A 17,881-nucleotide genomic window follows, 5' to 3' on the forward strand; every position below is an offset into this window, starting at 1 on the left:
CGGTTTAGATTCGTTATCAATCACCTGATAATTTCAAATATAAAAATAATAATTATCAAACGTATGATTTTTCTAAAACGGAATGGTTTTTCAAAAATAATTCTAAAAAAATTATATTATGAAGAAGTATTTATCGACAGAAACTTTTTAAATATGTAATAAAAAAACAAAGATTTATTTAAAAAAAAGTTAAAAATAAGCTTCTCGGGAATGAGGTTAAAACCAAATCAGATTTATTTACAACATCGCTAATCCAATAATCCAGTAAGAGATAGAAACATTTCAACCGAGGTCATCAGACAAAAAAATCCAAAATGATCGATCGATACTAAATTAATAAAATAATACTTCATCATAAATCAGAGATAACGTATTTCTTATATATTTGATAAACGTACTGGGACATTCAGCAGTTACCCTCCCGAGAAGATGAATCTGTTGGCTTTTTTCTTGTTGTGCGTGACACAAATATGGGCTTTTCCCCTGGACGAGGTAACCCACCCAAGAGTCACCACTGATCACACAGTCCTGATCTAAAACTTCCAGAAAATCACTCCTTTCAACGCGACGAGCGGTAGAATCATCAACGGTTCCCCAGCATCAAAAGGACAATTCCCCTGGCAAGCAGCCGTCATCTTCACCACTTCTTCAGGCCAGTCGTTCTGCGGAGGCTCCATCATCAGCAACCAGTGGATTCTGACCGCTGCCCATTGCGCTAGAGGGTAACCATCACAAATAACTCTACTCGTGTGACACGATCTTGTTTGCAGAGCCACTTCCTTCACTATTTATCTGGGCACCAACACCCTCACGCCAGACTCCGGCAGCACCACCGTCACCACCACGAGAGCCGTGATTCATCCCTCTTACAACCCTTCGACCCTAGCCAACGACGTCGCCTTGATCCAGTTGACCTCGCCCATCACTTTCAACAGTACCACTTCAAAAAATACACCTGAACCGGTTTAACAAGATTTTCTTGCAGCTTACGTCCAACCCATCACTCTTGCGAGCAGCACTCTGGGTTCCGGGGTTTCTGTCACCGTGAGCGGTTGGGGAAAAACAAGCGACTGTAAGAGGCACCCTTGTAGTTGAGACACTTGCTAAACTGTCATTTCTAGCCGCGTCTGGGGTCACCAACACCCTCAATTATGTCACTCTCAGCTCGATTACTAACACTCAATGCTCAAATTATTACGGAAGCTTGGGTTCGGGGGTGGTGTGTGCCACCGGTGCTAGTAAAAGCACTTGCAATGTGAGTTTTCCTCTGGAGGGTTTTTTCATGTTGATTTTTTTTTTTTTAGGGGGACAGTGGAGGTCCGCTGGTGACGGGATCTGGCAGTAACGCTGTACATGTGGGGGTTGTCAGTTTTGTCAGCAGTAGAGGGTGCGAGAGCGGTTATCCCTCGGGATATTCGAGGACGGCGTACTACAGGGATTGGATCAGAACAACAACCGGTGTCTAAATTGGAAACATCTTGGCCAAATTAAATAAAATACTTATTTTGGCTATATGATTTATTTTTGTATGTGTGTTAGTTTAACAATATGTAAAAAAAATGTAATTATACAGGGTGTTATTGAAATGCGTGACCCAATTTTAACCACGAGTTACTGCCTTCATGTAGAACTCGGAAAAAATATTTAAAAAGTTCTACGTAAAAAAATAAAATGACATTTATTTTTTGAGCTACAATTTTTTTTAATTACTTTTAGTTTTCTACGTTGTCCCACAACTTCGTAGGTAAAATTTCGGCACATTTTAAAAATACACTCTGTTTATCATAATTTGCCAATGCGGTTTCCTTATTTTAAAGCATATTTCCTAGAGGTTACTTGGCATACATTTTATTCTTTAGCTATCTGAAGAGTGAGTCGAGAGGATACAAGGCCAAGAAAGCTGCAGTATTGAAAAAAATACATGTGGAAGAATTTTTTGTCTATTAATATAAATGTTAATGTTAATATAAATAAATAAAATGTGATTGATTTAAGATTGTATTTTTCATTATCCCACTAGTTGAATCATAGTTATTTAAGATATAAGTGTAAAAAGTTTTCCTTTATTGCACGAACGGGTTTAAAATACGACCGAGGTACGAGGGAGTATTTTAAAGGATGTGAGTGCAACAAAGAACTTTTTACACGTATATCTTACAACATTTTATCTACGATCGTGAAATCATCGCACCGGTTTCAACATAAATTTGTAACTATTGATGAAGTTTGGCATTTTGAAAAAAAATCGAGTTATTTGTTTAAAAGATATGTAAAAGCATTTATGAAAATAAAGTTAGAGACAAGTGAATGGAGAAATGATTTTGAATCAGAAGAAGAATATAGAAAAGCTGTAAAAGAAAATTTAGGTATTGAATTGGGTAAAATAGAAAATAATCCTGGAAAGAGAGCTGTTGCAAAAATTTGCTTAAATTCCTTATGGGGTAAATTTGGTCAGAGACAAAATATGGGCGCAACAGAATATGTTACGGATATTAAGAGATTTTATGAAATTTTATTAGACGACAGACTTGATAATATACATATCAGTGAATTAAACGAAAATATGTTACAGATTGATTACAAGTATAAAAATTGCTATGTAGAAAATGATTTCAATACCAATATAGCTGCTTTTACAACTGCCAATGCAAGGCTAAGATTGTACGAAATGTTAGACAAATTAGAAGAAAGTGTAGTATATTATGATACAGATAGCATTGTATATATAGATAACGGGAAAAACACTGTCAAAACAGGATGTCTATTGGGAGATTGGACCGATGAATTAGGTAAGGACGTATGGATTGTTGACTGGGTATCAACAGGTCCAAAGAGTTATTGTTATAAGACTAATACAGGTAAAGTTGTTTGTAAAATAAAAGAATTTACATTAAACTATGAAACGTCCAAAAAGATTAATTCCGATAGTATAAATAATATTTTAGAAAAGTCCAGCAGAGCTGGCCTAGAGTCAAAAACGAACAAAGACAATAAAATCTGTACACAATATAATCGAATTACCAGAGATACTAAAACTAAAGAACTTTTAAATAAAATAGAAATTAAAGAATTTTTTTTGTTTATGACAAAAGAATTATTCTAGAAAACTTTGATACAATACCGTTTGGATATTAATCCTTTTTCTTGTTAATTAATAATGAATCAATTAAAGGAATTTATAAACATGGAGATGTTTTTACTCTTGTAATAGGATAATAAATAATTAATTTTTTATTGCATAAATGGATGCCCTAAAAACATGGAATTATTTCCAGAAGAAGGGAAAACCCATCTATTTATTATTATTATTATTATTATTGTTGACGGCTAACAGGCTTGACGCCGAATTAAAAGCCCTGCCAAAAAGAAAATGATACACAAAACACAATCACAACACAACAACCATTACACAGAGAGCATCCCAACACCCAGGCTACAATTACCGAGCACTCATCTGAGTAGGATCGCCCTGGTTCACGAGGAGATGGAGAAGAATAATTTTATTAAGAATTTCTTTAAGAATCTATACATATTCTTAAAATGTGTTTAAAATTGTTACTTTTACTTGAAATATTAAATTTTTAAATGACCTTAAAAACTTGGCTATTTTACTGGAAAGTAGTGCTTCGCATGTAAAAGACAAAATCTAGTTTCTAGTGTGTTAATAATTGGTTGGTTATCTCTATCTAATCCAAAAATCGGTTTGTGTTGTGCCGTTGTGCTTTCAGTTGTCAGTTGTGTTAAATACCTTATTAATCATTCTCATTTGCTATCATCATCAAACACATTAATAATATCGTGTGTTCCAATAAAAACTCACTCGCAGTAAGCCATGACTATAGAGATAGATAGACTGGTCATGTCGATTTTAGAATCACTGGAAGTAGTTCATTTGTTACTTACAAATTTTCATCATATTGTGAGTGACAGATAACCTATAAATTTACTTTAGTAGTTCATTTCACATCTGGTACTATTGCGGCCAAAAAATTTCGTCCGTCACTTTCAAGGCCCTGACATGAAGTGTAAACTACCCTTAAGCACCAATAACCTCGCTTTGTTATCGTTATTGTCATTTTGACAATCTGTCATTCAGTCCATCAGTTCAAATTTTGTGAATACAAAGGACAAGTTCCACTCTTACACAATTACCACACGACCGCTAGTCGCTAGTGGCACTAGAGACTAGAGGCAGACTTGCGGCTATTTTTGGATTAAAGTACCAAACAGAGAACCGTGGAAATTACACGAGTATGCCGTATTTTTTAAAAAATCAAACGAAAAACATTAAGGCAAAGACAAGGAAATGAAACATTTATTTTTGTTTAAGTACTTAGCTAAATCAAAAGATAAAATGAATGAAGTTTAAAATCAATACTTGGTCATTGCTCCATTGGCGTCAATAACTCGTCTTACACGACGCGAGATGGAGAGGCATAAATCTCTGTGATAATTCCTATGTAATGATTGCCATGCATTAGTAATCGCAGTTAAAAGTTCTGCCCTATTCCGAATTACTTGTCGTTGTTGCAAATTACGAACCAAAAATCTGGACTGCGACTTGGCCAGTCAAGAACGTTTATGCTACCATTCTGCTACCCTATGTGCTGAATGCATTGAACAATTGTCTTGTTGAAATATGAAGTTAAAATTCGGAAAAATTCTTGAAACTAAAGGCATCATCACGTCTTCAAGAATCCTAACATAAACATCACTGTTGAGCCGATCTTCTAGAGACAACATTAGCCCAGGTCTATCTACTAAAATCCATGCCCATATGTTTGCCGAAAATCGACCGCTCCTTTCCGTTGTATTTGCTTGTATTTACCCCTTCAACAGCCGTCATAAAAGGGCTATTGCGTAATCTATTGAGAAGCATATTATCTTCTTCTGCAGTAAATGTGCTAGGCCTCCCTGAGCCTTGGCGTCTTTCAATAGTTCCATTCCATTTTGTCTCCATTTCTGAAGAATGGACGAAATTGTACTTTTAGGTATACGAAGGTCCATCGAAATCTGAGCTTGGGACATTCCTCTTTGTGCAAGAGTTACTATTTTGATTTTATTAAAATTTGATACCGATGGCATTTTGCTTGACTTTCAAAAGTGACAAGTAAAAACATCAATCATAATGACAATAAGGAATGGACTACACCGATTTTTTTGAAATGACGGAAAAATGACGGCCGAAATTTTTTGGCCGCCATAGTACTAAGACATACTTTACTTTTGTCATGGCTTGCTGCGAGTGAGTTTTTTGTGGAACACACGATACATTAATATAAGTACTAGAGGTATTTTCATATTTGGTGGCGGAAACAAAAGACTGAGAAATGTCACAAAAATGTATTGTCAGTGTCAAATTTCTCATAAACGCCGTAAAAAGGAATGTCTAGGTAAATTTAAATTTTCGCTAAATAGGTTGAAAAAACAAATTCTAAGGAAACCAATTTTTGTCAGTGCTTCAAAACGAAAAGTTATTTTCATATACTTAATCAAACGTATTAAAAATTATTTCTCTAGTTCGACGATGAATAACTTTCTTATTGCCAATTTGCTGCATTTCTGTCGAAATCACTTTCTTTCTATAGTCGTTTTCAACGACATCCGTGCTGTCAGTGTCATTTTTAATATGTTGGTGCAGATTGTACACACAAATCCATAATCAATATTCACAGTATAAGCAAATCCTAGTTAAAAAAATGTCAAACAAGAAATTGAGGTTATGGTAAAAGAAAATTTATATTTCGTGAAACATCAACAATAAATAATAAAATTCAGTCTTCAACATGGTGTAAAAGATAGTTGAACTATGTCATCCTCGGAATCCAAATCAGACTACATATTTTCTTTGATTTGTTGGAAATCATAGATAATAATTTGAATTTGTCAATTTGTCGCGTCAAGCTAAATTGCCAAGTTAGGAAATTCAAAATTACTAAATTGAAACAGCAAATAATGCCAACCTACTGTCATATTGACAGCACGGATGTCACTGAAAACGACTATATTTCATTTTATTTTGTTCTTTCAAACAAGTATAGGCATTTAAGATTTAATTAAGAAATTCATCATTTCATTTTCTTTAAGTCAACACTTGTTATCTATTACAAACACTATTATAATTTTGTTATTCATTTTCCCTTGTTTCACAACCGTGTTTAGACGCGTTCATCCACATACTGAGAACTGTTCGTATTTGTACCTACTGTATTTTAAATTAATAATAAACGAAAAGTCAGTTATCGAAGACTCAATTCCATAACAGTTGAAATTATTCTATTAATTGCATTTTTGTGTTTTTTATTTTTATGAATTTGAGGTAAGTAATACCACTAGATAAACTATTTCCCTAAATTAATTGAAATTATTATTTGTTAGCCTCCTTTTAAATCAACTCTTTTCTGTATTTGCTTATCATTTACGATAGCACAATGGAGCAAAAACGTTTTGGGGTAAGAAAATCACGCATAGAAGAACTGAGATTATTTCAGTTGGCTCTTGAACACAGACGGTCAACAATGCCTTTCAGTACAACTGCCAAAGTTTTCGCTGGTGAAGAATTCGTTGACAAAACGGTTACATCGAGTCAAAGAAAAATAACAATAAAACCATCTGATCGATTACTTGATATTGATAATTTTGTGCTTCCCAGACAACCGTTGGTGTTAACGGAAGAGACAGGAATAAAACTGCGTATGACCGATTATTTAAACATTACAATTAAATTTGGAACATTACAAGAAAGAACAAGATTAATTAGAGCGTTGGGAGATTTGGACCCTTTGTAAGAATGGTTTAACAGTAGGTACTTTTCATTTTGTTATTTTATTCTTGCAATTCTGACGGCGACCAGCAGAATGGACCAAATGGAATACTTACGTTAAACAAAGAATGGAATGAATAGATGAGTGTGTCGTTTAATTATTACAATACATACTTTAAATTAATGAAATAATAATGTACTTATAATTTTTTGCACTAAATTTAATAAATCCTTGAAAAATTTGCTTTTTTAAAAAGTGTTCTGGAGGGGCCTACTAGTACAAAATTCAAAACGGTAAAATCGCATTGTTTGTCTCCAGGGCACTTAAGTCAGTTTTTGTTGACTTAAGCCCACCTAAGCGAAGAGCTTTGTTCAATTTTCTCCGTGATCCACAATTCGTTAAATCAAAATTGACTTACCTTTTTATGCGGACCGCGAAGAGACCATGGACCGATTGGCATGGGTGGAATTTAACGATAATTTTGGATTAAGTGGGTTTCACGACACGAGACGATGGTTACGAAACTATAGTCTATTTTTTAATCAAAGAACCACAACACCGCAATTTACACCCAAAATAGAGCTGACAACATTGTACACTTTTGACATAGGGTGAAAAATCTCATCATAAAAGATTGAGGTTATTAGAGATATTAGTAGCGCAGCATGTTAATAAAGTTAATAACAACTAATAACAACTCATTTGAGAGTTTAATAAATGTCTTACTTTGCGAGGCATTTTTAATAACACATTCAAATTTTAGCTGCGAGTTTGCGTACTTTCAAGGACATTAAAAATGACAGATGTTGGCTGGTATAGCCAATCGACATCATTAAATTCCCTAAATTTAGTAAAATTTTATATTTACAAACCTAAATCAACAGGTTGTGGTTCTTTGATTAAAAAATAGACTGTATGTGTTTTCACTAAGACGGTCAAATTCGAAGTCTCTCTTTCTTCCAAAAAATGTCCCTCACCGGTGGGGGAGGTTTCGTCAACCCCGATTTTGCACGAAATTGTGAATCGGTTAACGCGCAATAACCAATTAAAGAGGGTGCAACTATTTTCGAATTGAATTTTTAAAACTAAATTAAACTATGCGCTAAAACTAAACCGACAAAACCAAACAAAAATGAAAAGAACTAAAATTAACTAAATACATATAATTGATTTCATATAAATGTTCATCAAGTGAGCTGTGCATTTGTAAAAGCACCTTTAATTTAGTTACATTACAAAAGTCACATTTATGAAGGTCATGTCCAATAAATCTTTACTTGGTAAAAATACAAAGACAAAAACAAATAAGAATTACTTTAATTTAATCAGTAAAAAGACGTAACATTGCTTTTGAAATCAGCAATGTTAAAATGGACAAAAACTGAAAAATTAGTCAAATCGGATTCGCGCAGAGCAAGCAACTTTAAGTCAAAGTCACTAGCTTTAGCTTTATTACCAACAGAAAATCAGATTTTCATGGCTTGCTTAGATGCACATTTATATGAAATTGAGTATATTTACAAAACCAACACGCATATGTACGGTCGGTGGACAAATAAAACTGGGACACTTAAAATTTAATCTGTGTAAATCAGACCATTGAATTGTCAATATATTTGTCAGTGTCTATACAATATGTCATATACCAAAGTTAACCTATTTGTGATAAAGCCGTAATTAAACGATGCAAATTTGTAAATTTTGACTAATGGGATTGTCATTTTTGTCCCAGTTTTATTTGTCCATCGACTGTACATATAATACTAATTCATTAATAAATACAGTTTTACATCAATTTTAGAGACAGGGTGTTTTATTCGTCGGAAAAATCTATCAATTTCATTTAAAAACGTTATCTGCATACATGAGTTTGTATAACACACCTTCTACCTTATAAAATTAGGGCTAAATCATTCAAGTATTTGCTATTTAAATAGACTAAAAACAGGGTATATTTGCTAAAAAAAATTATGTGTACTGAGGGGACCCTCTTAGTAGTTTTATTATTAAACTTGAAACGCTTAAGTCGCAGATTAATCGTCACGCACTTAACAAACAAACTTACAAAAACAGCTGATTTATAAATTAAAAAACTGAAACTATTTTTAAAAGATTAAACGAATTTACAACAGTCTGTTTTGTTCAGAAACATAAATCTTTCTTAATAACCAGCTATAGATATTTTATGACCCAAAGACACTAAAAAATCGTATTTTAGGTATTTGTCATTATCAAAGTAATTTACTTGGTTATTTTTTATTTTATTTTTCCTTATAATCCCTCGTAGGGCTTACACACTTGATCCAACGATATTCAATAAAGTACTCTCCATACTGACAATCTATCTAAATTGAAATATAATTTGAAAATTTTCGACTTGCTTGAAAAATAAGCCAAATTGACATACCTATGCCTTGATATTTTTGGAATTCATATCCATCAATCATTTTTTCAACAAATCTTAATCCACTTCACAAGTAATCAATCCAATCATGTAACCTCTTCGAGGGTCACTACCAGAACCCATTCGTTAAAAATTCAAAAAAGTGAGACAGACAGAAGATCACGTAAACTTTTTATAAAACGCAACATTGATAACGGCAATAATAATGTGCTTACTGTGACACTCTAATTTTAATATAATTTAAATGTTATGAATATAATTTTTTTTTAATAAAAGGAAGGTCGTACAAATTAACTGTTATGTATTTATTTTTTGTAAAATTTTGAGTTTTTCTATACATAATATCCAACACAGTTAAATAATGTCTCGTAATTCTCTATCTGTAAGCTATCTACTTAAGTATGTGTGTACGGATTACAGTTAAGCTACGCAATTAATTTTATTAATAATAATTTGTAGCTTCTAGTTATTACTCTCATTTTTACAAATTCCAGACTACAATTGTAAAATATTTATTTATTTAACGAGTTCGTGTGTAATTTGGGCCTTTTTGGCATGAGTGGGACAGGTCCACGAGTGCCAAAAAAGCGCAAATTACACAAGAACGAGTTGAATATAACGTTTTTTTTTGTTCGACGAGCCCCCCAAAAGCTCCAAATGACTGAAAATCTTTAAAATTAACTTGACGTTTCGTTTTGACAAGTTGTCAAATTCATCAAAATCCGTTCACACAGGAGAAAATTCACAAATTCTGACAGTGTCGAACAAAAAAAAAAATAAACTATGCTTAATCTGGATTGGCCCTAGCAAGTTGTACTTAGCAGCTTTTCTCTTTCTCTGCGTTATTAGAAACTTTACAGAGCTACTCAAAAATAAAACCAGTATAATCGACGTTCCCAAGAATCTCGATACTAATCCAGCACCAATCAATTACTGTCATCGAAAAAATATCAGTTAATCACATGTTAATCTCTACTAAGACATAGCTGTCGCTTAAGCCATAATGCTCTACTATTAAATCGCATCCATTTGTCTACAAATCGATATAAAAGAACTCGTCTCTGTACAATCCTCACTTCCAAAACCACAATGCTTCACCTCGCTCTACTCGTCCTGTGCGCGGCCTCCGCTTTGGCTCTGCCAGCAGAACTCCCGCTTCTGCCAGGAGTAAGTCTTTATTTTTTGATTATTTTTTTTTACTAATAAAATTGAACTGTAGGCCCCTCCAGCGACCACGTCTATGAGATATGCCCCCTTCAGGGAGATCAGCGGCCGCATCATCAGTGGCAGTGCAGCGAGCAAGGGTCAGTTCCCGTGGCAAGCCGCCCTCTACTTGACCGTCTCCGGTGGAACCTCTTTCTGTGGTGGAGCACTGATCAGCTCTAACTGGATCCTCACAGCCGCCCATTGCACACAAGGGTAAGTCCCGAGAAGTTTATTCTTGCGTTTGTCACAGCCGCTTTTCTGCAGAGTCAGCGCCATCACCGCCTACTTGGGAGTCGTCTCCTTGAGCGACAGCAGCCGTGTCACAGCCCAGGCCAGCAGAGTCGTGGCTCATCCTAGCTACTCGTCGTCCACCCTCGCCAACGATATCGCCCTCATCCAACTCTCCACTTCCGTTGCCACCTCCACCAACATTAGGACCATCAGTCTCTCTTCCAGTACTCTTGGTACCGGAGCTTCGGTCACTGTGAGCGGATGGGGAAGGACCAGCGACAGTAAGAATCTCCATTATAGTTTCAACCCTTATTATTTTGTCATCTATAGGTTCGAGCTCGATCAGTCAGACTCTGAATTACGTCGGCTTGAGCACCATCAGCAACACCGTCTGCGCCAACACCTACGGTAGCATCATCCAGTCTGGAATCGTCTGCTGCACAGGCAGTACCATCCAGAGCACCTGCAATGTAAGTTGTGCTACCGATATGGGTTAGTGCTAAAATCATTTTTTTGATTCGCAGGGTGACAGTGGTGGCCCATTGGTCACCGGTTCTGGTACCAGTGCCGTTCATGTGGGTATCGTCAGTTTCGGTAGCTCTGCTGGATGCGCTAAAGGATATCCTTCAGCCTACACCAGAACTGCAGCATACAGAAGCTGGATCAGTTCGAATGCCGGAGTTTAAAAACAAAAACCAAAAAAAAAAAAACAGATTGAAACGTTTAATGACAAGGCTCTTATATGTATATTTAGTTAAGTAAAATAAAAATAGTTATGTTAAATTTATTGTTCTTTCTTCTATTTAGTAGAATCTAGGGACTTTACTGACGTCAAGATTTGTGATTGGTGAGCATGGTGACACTCATCGACTCATCGCATCGAAAACATGGTTAACCTGACTTAACCTAAAACGTGCAAATGTGATAGTTACTGCGTTAGTATCTTGATAAAAGAAGATATTTCTTTTATGACAATGAAGAACTTGGAATTATTAGAATTAGAGCATAAAACAGTGTCTGACACCTTCTCAGATGTCGAAGTTTTCACCCAAACGTCAGACTCTCTCTACTTCATCCACAACAACACCTTACATAAACATGAGATAAATAACAACAAAACAACTGAGCTGTGCCCTCAAAACTTCGAAGGTGCCACCAGTGTGAAGTTTTTAGCTTTCGAGAATAAAATCTGCATTGTAACTCAAAACAACGTGTGCATATTTGACCCAGATGGGAGCATCGAACTGCAAACGTACAAATTTGAGCAACCAATCGCCGCCGCCAGTTGGAACCTCACCGAAGAAATCATCGCAATTGTGTTTCAAAATGGTGATGTAGCCACATACAACTTTGACTACGAAAATGGACAAATCTTTTCACAAGGACAAAGCAGCGTGAACGCGAAAATTCCGGACACCGTCTACGTGGGTTGGGGCTCTAAAGAGACGCAGTTCAGGGGTTCCGAAGGCAAACTCAAGAAATCGGAGCCAGGTATTTTGATTTGACGTTTCGACATAACCTCACTTTTTGCGCAGTTGAAGCAAAACCAGTCGACGATGCAAGACCGACGATTTCGTGGCGCGGAAATGGCGAAATGTTTGTTGTTAACTATTGGGTCGACAACAAGAGAGCATTTGTTGTTTTCGAAACGCCTTGCAAGGCGTTGTATCGGTCAGAGGAGTGTCCAGGGTTGCAACAGCTGATTGCTTGGCGACCAACTGGCAACATGATAGCGACGTTAGCGATCACGGATAGAGAAAGCATTGTCATTTTCGAGAAAAACGGCCAGAAGAGGTTCAGTTTTGATTTAGATTTTAGCACTGTGAGTATTGATTTGACAGGAGAACAAAATTGAGGTTAGTTTTTCAGGTTACAGTTAGAGACTTAAAATGGAGTCCTTGTGCCCAAATTTTAACAATACACACTGAGACTCCAGCGACAGATTCGCAAAATATTCATTTGCTGACGGCAAGCAACTACAAATGGTACAGTAAGCAGACTCTGACCTTCAGGGCTGACAATCCACTACTCTATTTTGATTGGGTAGAGACCACCCAATTTACGTTTGTACTAAGAGCAGTGACAAAAAAACAAATCGTAAATTACACATTTCGCACTTCAGTCTGTAATTCCTCGGCAGTTTGTGCAGTAATTGACGGACAAACGCTCCAACTGACTGACTTCAGCGAAGCGGTGATTCCCCCGATCATGTGCTCGAAAAAAATAATAAACGACAGTCCAATTAATTTTGTTATGTTGAAAAACAGCGACGCCGCCATTATAGATTCAAAAAATCATTTAAAAATCATCGATATTGACAAAGCTGAATTCATCGTCACCGTCAATCTAGAGGAGGTGATTAATGACGCTTGTCAATTTCCGCTAACCTTCCACCACTTCATATTCAAGAAGCAGATTATCTATTTGGCAGCAGAAAACGAATCTGGGGTGGTTTTCTACAGTATTAACCCCCAAAAAAGCGCCGCAATTCTTATTAATTCTACAATTGATCGATTGCGACATTTGATACCGCTCTCGCGTAACGAAGTAGTTGAAGGTTTGAAGCAAGTTGAGGTTATGGTGTACATGAATGACAGTTCTTGTCCGAACTCGCTACGACAAACTGTCAAAATTGTCAACGATAAAATCTACAACTGTCAATTGACAACGAACTGTCATTTTTACGTCAACAATCAAAAACTGAGCGATTGTGTCAATTCGTACACGATTTTCGGAGAGTATCTCTTATACACGACCAAAGAGAACGAACTGCATTGCTTACGACTGGAGGAAGAGTATTTGGAAGACAGTTCCATCCAAAATTATCGTCGAAACATCGAACAGGGAGCCACTATCGTGGCGGCCATTCCAGACTCCCCCAGGATTGTCCTCCAACTGCCGAGGGGAAATCTCGAGACGATCTCCTGTCGGTTAATATCAATCGACATTTTGGATTGTCTTTTGTCCAACAGAAACTGGGAGGAAGCGATGCGTTTCATCCGTTTGGAGAAACTCAACGCCAATTTACTGTTCGATCTGGACTCGAAACGATTCTTGGGGCAAATCGAGCGGTTCATCCGTGGGGCGAAAACCGTAAACGAGCTGAGTCGGATGTGTTTGGAGTTCGAGGAGGTGAACGTGCTGAACACGCTGTACAAGAACTGGGGGAAGTCCGAAGAGCATCCCGATAAAATCTCCGCCATCTTCGAGGGGATGTTCAAGTATTTCGACAAGATCGACTACGCCCCGTACATAACCACCATCATGGCGATAAATTTGAATTTCTTCGCCCTCAGATACGCCCTAATGTACCTACAAGACTTGTTGAGGCGCTCCTTCGACGATCCCGCCTTGAAGAAAAATTTAATCGAGGCGATAAACACCCTCAAGACTTACGGTTGCACCCAAGACGATCTCTACAGCGAATCTCTGCTCCTCTACGACTTAGATCTGGCGCGTTTCGTGGCCAGTTGCTGTCAACTCGACCCCCGAGTTTACGAACCGCAACTGAACAGCTTGAAGAATCTGTCGGAGGTCGAGAGACGCTTCAAGATCAACGTTTTCTGCAAGAAACCGCAAGCGGCAGTCGCGTATCTGTTGCGCTGCGCCGATTCCAGCGCCGACGAGATTTCCTCCTTCATTAAGAGCCACAACGTCAGTCGCGAAGCGTACGAGAGTTGTCCTAAAAACCATCGGCACCATCGAACCGTCAGTCTGGCTTTCGGCCAGGATCTGAGCAGGAGAGGTTGCCACCGAGAGGCGGGGACGATTTTCAGGAGGGCTAAGTTACTGGAAGAGGCCCTGGAAGAGTTTAAGAAATGCATGCACTGGAGAGAGATCATAAACTTGATGAACGAACTCAAGGTCGAAGAGAAGGTCAAGTTGCGGATGATCGGTTGTATGGCCAGGGCGCTGGCGGGTGACCGCAGCACCGTCAAAGACGCCGCCATTTTGTACGAACACTACGCCAACGACTTCGAAATGGCGGTGAACGTGCTGGCGCGGAATTACTTCCTGGAAGAGGCGATCCACGTTGCAACCAGACACAACCAGAGAGAAATAATCGGTACTGTCGACAACACAACTGTCTTTGATCTAATATTACTCATTGGTTTTGCAGCGTTCGAAGTACTGCCGATGTTGCATCGACAGAAGACGCATTTCGGGGAAAAACTGATCGAACTGTTCGACACTTACGACCAGTACAGGACGAGATTGGCCCAAGTCAGACAAATCAAAGTCGATAAATTCAACAGAACCTACGACGACGACGACCGAGACGACTTGTTCTCGGACGCGGGCAGTACCATAACGAAATCGTCTAGGTCGTCGAGGCGAGTAACGTTTGTTTTTGTGGTGCACGCTCTTCATTCAGTTGTTGCAGGTCTCGCAGTTCGACAGCTTCGTCGAGAAATCGTCGAAAAGAAGAAAAGAAAAAACAGGATCTGCGTCAGGGTGGGGTGTACGAAGACATAGCGTTGATCAGGGCGCTCCATTCTACCATTAAGGAGTTTTACGGTAAGGGCGAAGAGGTGCGGGCTTGGTGTCTCCTCGCTTTGCAAGAAACCGACATTTCCTATCAGGACGTCAAAAAAATTCACGATTACTACTGGAGCGTCGACGGTAAAATAGAAGAAGGATTGAAGGAAATATGGCCGCCACATTTCAACACACACAGACAGACGCAGGATCCTAAAGAACTGGCGGATTTGGAAAATTTCGAACATTTAGGTCAGTTGGAGGCGGCAGTTGTACGGTCACGTGACGGGACTTTGTTTCAGATGTCGAGTACAGGACGCCACCTAGCGGCCGTAACACCTGGAACTTGAACTTGTTTTAATTAGCAATTAATGGAAACTAAAGAAATTTATAAATAAATCGTAAATTAGTAACGAGGAAATCTAACCCTTTGTTTCAATGACTTAAGAAATTATACTTTACACAAAATACTTTCACTTTTGCTGTTCACAATCACAATTAATAACAACTACAGACCAATGAACAACTAAAGAAAATTTGCAAAACAACTCACTAGTTTTGACATTTTGTTACTTTTAACAAAATGTTTAACTCTCATTACAATTATTATTAAGAGGCTGCATAATAAACCAAAATATTTTAAGAGTGTCGTAAAGAAGCGTTGCCAAAACCATTTCAGCTTTATTACAACATAAACAGGAAACAAAATTTTCCGAGACGATTGCCAACGTTGAAAATCTTACTTGATCATTTGTCCGTTTTCATTTTCTTTAGGTTGGCTATGCTAGAAACTAAAAAAATTTGCAGTTTGAAAGAAGTTGATATTTTTCAAAAAAGCATGATCGACGAACACAGCGACGAGAATTTTTTTATTTTCGTTTTTTGTCGCAAATGATAATTTTTATATGGAAGTATGGCGGTCAGTCGGATTTTTGTGAGAAAATCAAGTATGGTGCTGTCACAATTGACATTTAAACGTTACGAACTAATTAAATGATTTATTTGGAAAAAAAAATACATTAGGTGTATAGGAGTAAACACAAGTCGGTTAATACTGCAAAAAAGCATTGGCAAAAGAACACTGGCAAAAATCTGACAGTAGAAAAAACTAATTAGCTTCTTGGAAATAGGTCTTGCTTCCCTCGGGGTCGGGCTTCATCGTCTTCTTCCCGGGAGCCCAGTTAGCGGGGCACACCTCGCCGTGTTCGTCGGTGAACTGGAAGGCCTGGACCAAGCGGAGCGTCTCGTCGACTGACCTGCCCACAGGGAGATCATTGATGGTGATCTGTCTCAGCGTCCCCTTGGGATCGATGATGAACAGCCCCCTAAAAGTGACGCCGCTCTCTTCGTCCAGCACGCCGTAATCCCGCGAAGCCTTGAAGCTCTTGTCAGCCAAAAGAGGGATGTTCATCTGGCCCAAGCCACCCTGTTTGCGGGGGGTGTTGACCCATGCCAAATGGGAGAAGTGGCTGTCGGTGGAGGCGGCGATCACGGCCGTGTTGATTTTCTTGAATTCGTCGACGCGGTCCGAGAAGGCGATGATTTCAGTGGGGCAAACGAAAGTGCTGTTGACAGCACGATTAATACAAATCGAGGGTGGTTTTCGCTACTTACAAGTCCAAGGGGTAGAAGAACAACACCACGTACTGGCCTTTGTAGTCCTCCAAACTGATTTCTTTGAACTGGCCGTTGACGACGGCGGTGCCCTTGAACACCGGTGCCGGTTTTTGCAGACTTGGAACGGGCATCTTGAAAAGCTTCTAGAACCGAACGATACACGTGTTACACTCTTCAACAGTTACGGCTAGAATGCGCTATGAGAATGCGTGACGAGCGTGGTTTGCGCGGTTTTTTCCGGATAAAACGGTGAAAGTCCAACCGTTAATAATGGCCGCTTCACACCGACAAAAAGTGACTTTGACATTGCACCGCCCCCGAGCAAGACGGAGAGATGTGTGTTTCTGCAAGTTAGATACAGAGAGAGACTCACACTGCCTGCGCGGGAATTTTGAAACAACTATGACTCAGGCTGTTGCACAATTTTAATTAAATTGTGGTAAGCACGGTTCAGTTAAACTGTTAATGGAAACGGATCTAATCAGTAATTGAATCGTCTCTGTTTACAAATTTGTTTAATAATGTTTGCCGATATTTGACACGTTCGAGATAAGGGGATTGAATAATTATTGGTAATTACACAATCACCAGAGTGTTTGCCATGTCGTCGCGCATCCATGACAATTCAAACGGTGCCAAATCTGGATTAGATTGATTTTATCAGGAGCTGCTACTATGTATTATGTCAGTTTATCTTATCTGACAGATTGATTATTCGAATGCCTGTTGGCCGCCGGCATATTGCACGATTATATCTACTATGATTATACGTATTTCCTGTGCGATTTAGCTGATAAGAGGTAACGACTAACGAGAACCGACAAACTATGATAAAGGAAAGTACGAATGACAATCGGTGTTAAACAAAAAGATTGTTTTAAGTGCTGGTTGCGTATGGCTCAAGGTCGTATTTTTTAAACGTCGTTTTGGTTAGGTAATATCTAATTTGTGAGTCATTTGTTTCATCCTATTAGGAAAGTTTTTTACGTGAAAGACGTTTTTAAATTAAAAAGTGGTTGGTAGGATTGGTTGAAAATAAAGGAGTTATTAAATATTCAAAATTCTCTTACTAAAATTTAAATTCAAATGCAAGTTCGACGAGATGCTTACTTTTTAAGTTGTTGAAATGTTTTGTCTCTGTTTTTGAGTTATTTATTTTTATCTTATCACGTCCATGAAA

The 17,881-nt window shown here is 37.9% G+C and overlaps 4 protein-coding genes across 4 annotated transcripts; 3 read left to right on the top strand and 1 right to left on the bottom strand.

Moving 5' to 3' along the window:
* The first annotated feature begins 334 nt into the window (after positions 1-334).
* Positions 335-1,689, top strand: LOC138127709 (chymotrypsin BI-like). Its single transcript, XM_069043764.1, has 6 exons — positions 335-492; positions 547-722; positions 771-934; positions 986-1,072; positions 1,122-1,255; positions 1,305-1,689. The coding sequence occupies exons 1-6, from the start codon at positions 430-432 to the stop codon at positions 1,464-1,466; spliced, it is 786 nt and encodes a 261-aa protein (XP_068899865.1). The 5' UTR covers positions 335-429; the 3' UTR covers positions 1,467-1,689.
* Positions 1,690-10,175: 8,486 nt separating this feature from the next.
* LOC138127708 (chymotrypsin BI-like) lies at positions 10,176-11,388 on the top strand. The gene is made up of 5 exons (XM_069043763.1): positions 10,176-10,335; positions 10,388-10,587; positions 10,639-10,886; positions 10,936-11,075; positions 11,130-11,388. Exons 1-5 carry the CDS (start codon positions 10,258-10,260, stop codon positions 11,289-11,291), a joined length of 828 nt encoding a protein of 275 aa, XP_068899864.1. The 5' UTR covers positions 10,176-10,257; the 3' UTR covers positions 11,292-11,388.
* Positions 11,389-11,445: 57 nt separating this feature from the next.
* On the top strand, positions 11,446-15,510 carry Elp1 (elongator complex protein 1). The gene is made up of 6 exons (XM_069043762.1): positions 11,446-12,096; positions 12,141-12,427; positions 12,475-14,671; positions 14,726-14,939; positions 14,990-15,336; positions 15,387-15,510. Exons 1-6 carry the CDS (start codon positions 11,574-11,576, stop codon positions 15,443-15,445), a joined length of 3,627 nt encoding a protein of 1,208 aa, XP_068899863.1. The 5' UTR covers positions 11,446-11,573; the 3' UTR covers positions 15,446-15,510.
* A 558-nt stretch (positions 15,511-16,068) lies between these two features.
* LOC138128408 (peroxiredoxin 2-like) lies at positions 16,069-17,091 on the bottom strand. The gene is made up of 2 exons (XM_069044613.1): positions 16,699-17,091; positions 16,069-16,649 (listed from the first exon to the last, which is right to left on the bottom strand). Exons 1-2 carry the CDS (start codon positions 16,830-16,832, stop codon positions 16,193-16,195), a joined length of 591 nt encoding a protein of 196 aa, XP_068900714.1. The 5' UTR covers positions 16,833-17,091; the 3' UTR covers positions 16,069-16,192.
* Between the last annotated feature and the right edge of the window lie 790 nt (positions 17,092-17,881).

This window comes from Tenebrio molitor, chromosome 4 (genome assembly GCF_963966145.1).
Source record: "Tenebrio molitor chromosome 4, icTenMoli1.1, whole genome shotgun sequence".
In the NCBI taxonomy this organism is placed as follows: Eukaryota; Metazoa; Arthropoda; class Insecta; order Coleoptera; family Tenebrionidae; genus Tenebrio; species Tenebrio molitor.

Excerpts from the sequence above, each read along its gene's own strand:
- LOC138127709 (XM_069043764.1), top strand. The coding sequence starts at position 430 with ATGAATCTGTTGGCTTTTTTCTTGTTGTGCGTGACACAAATATGGGCT. Across the intron at positions 723-770 it reads GCTGCCCATTGCGCTAGAGG|AGCCACTTCCTTCACTATTT; the intron begins GTAACCATCACA and ends TCTTGTTTGCAG. Across the intron at positions 935-985 it reads CTCGCCCATCACTTTCAACA|CTTACGTCCAACCCATCACT; the intron begins GTACCACTTCAA and ends ATTTTCTTGCAG.
- LOC138127708 (XM_069043763.1), top strand. The coding sequence starts at position 10,258 with ATGCTTCACCTCGCTCTACTCGTCCTGTGCGCGGCCTCCGCTTTGGCT. Across the intron at positions 10,588-10,638 it reads GCCGCCCATTGCACACAAGG|AGTCAGCGCCATCACCGCCT; the intron begins GTAAGTCCCGAG and ends GCTTTTCTGCAG. Across the intron at positions 10,887-10,935 it reads ATGGGGAAGGACCAGCGACA|GTTCGAGCTCGATCAGTCAG; the intron begins GTAAGAATCTCC and ends TGTCATCTATAG.
- Elp1 (XM_069043762.1), top strand. The coding sequence starts at position 11,574 with ATGACAATGAAGAACTTGGAATTATTAGAATTAGAGCATAAAACAGTG. Across the intron at positions 12,428-12,474 it reads TTGATTTAGATTTTAGCACT|GTTACAGTTAGAGACTTAAA; the intron begins GTGAGTATTGAT and ends TTAGTTTTTCAG. Across the intron at positions 15,337-15,386 it reads GGAAAATTTCGAACATTTAG|ATGTCGAGTACAGGACGCCA; the intron begins GTCAGTTGGAGG and ends ACTTTGTTTCAG.
- LOC138128408 (XM_069044613.1), bottom strand. The coding sequence starts at position 16,832 with ATGCCCGTTCCAAGTCTGCAAAAACCGGCACCGGTGTTCAAGGGCACC. Across the intron at positions 16,650-16,698 it reads TTCTTCTACCCCTTGGACTT|CACTTTCGTTTGCCCCACTG; the intron begins GTAAGTAGCGAA and ends TGCTGTCAACAG.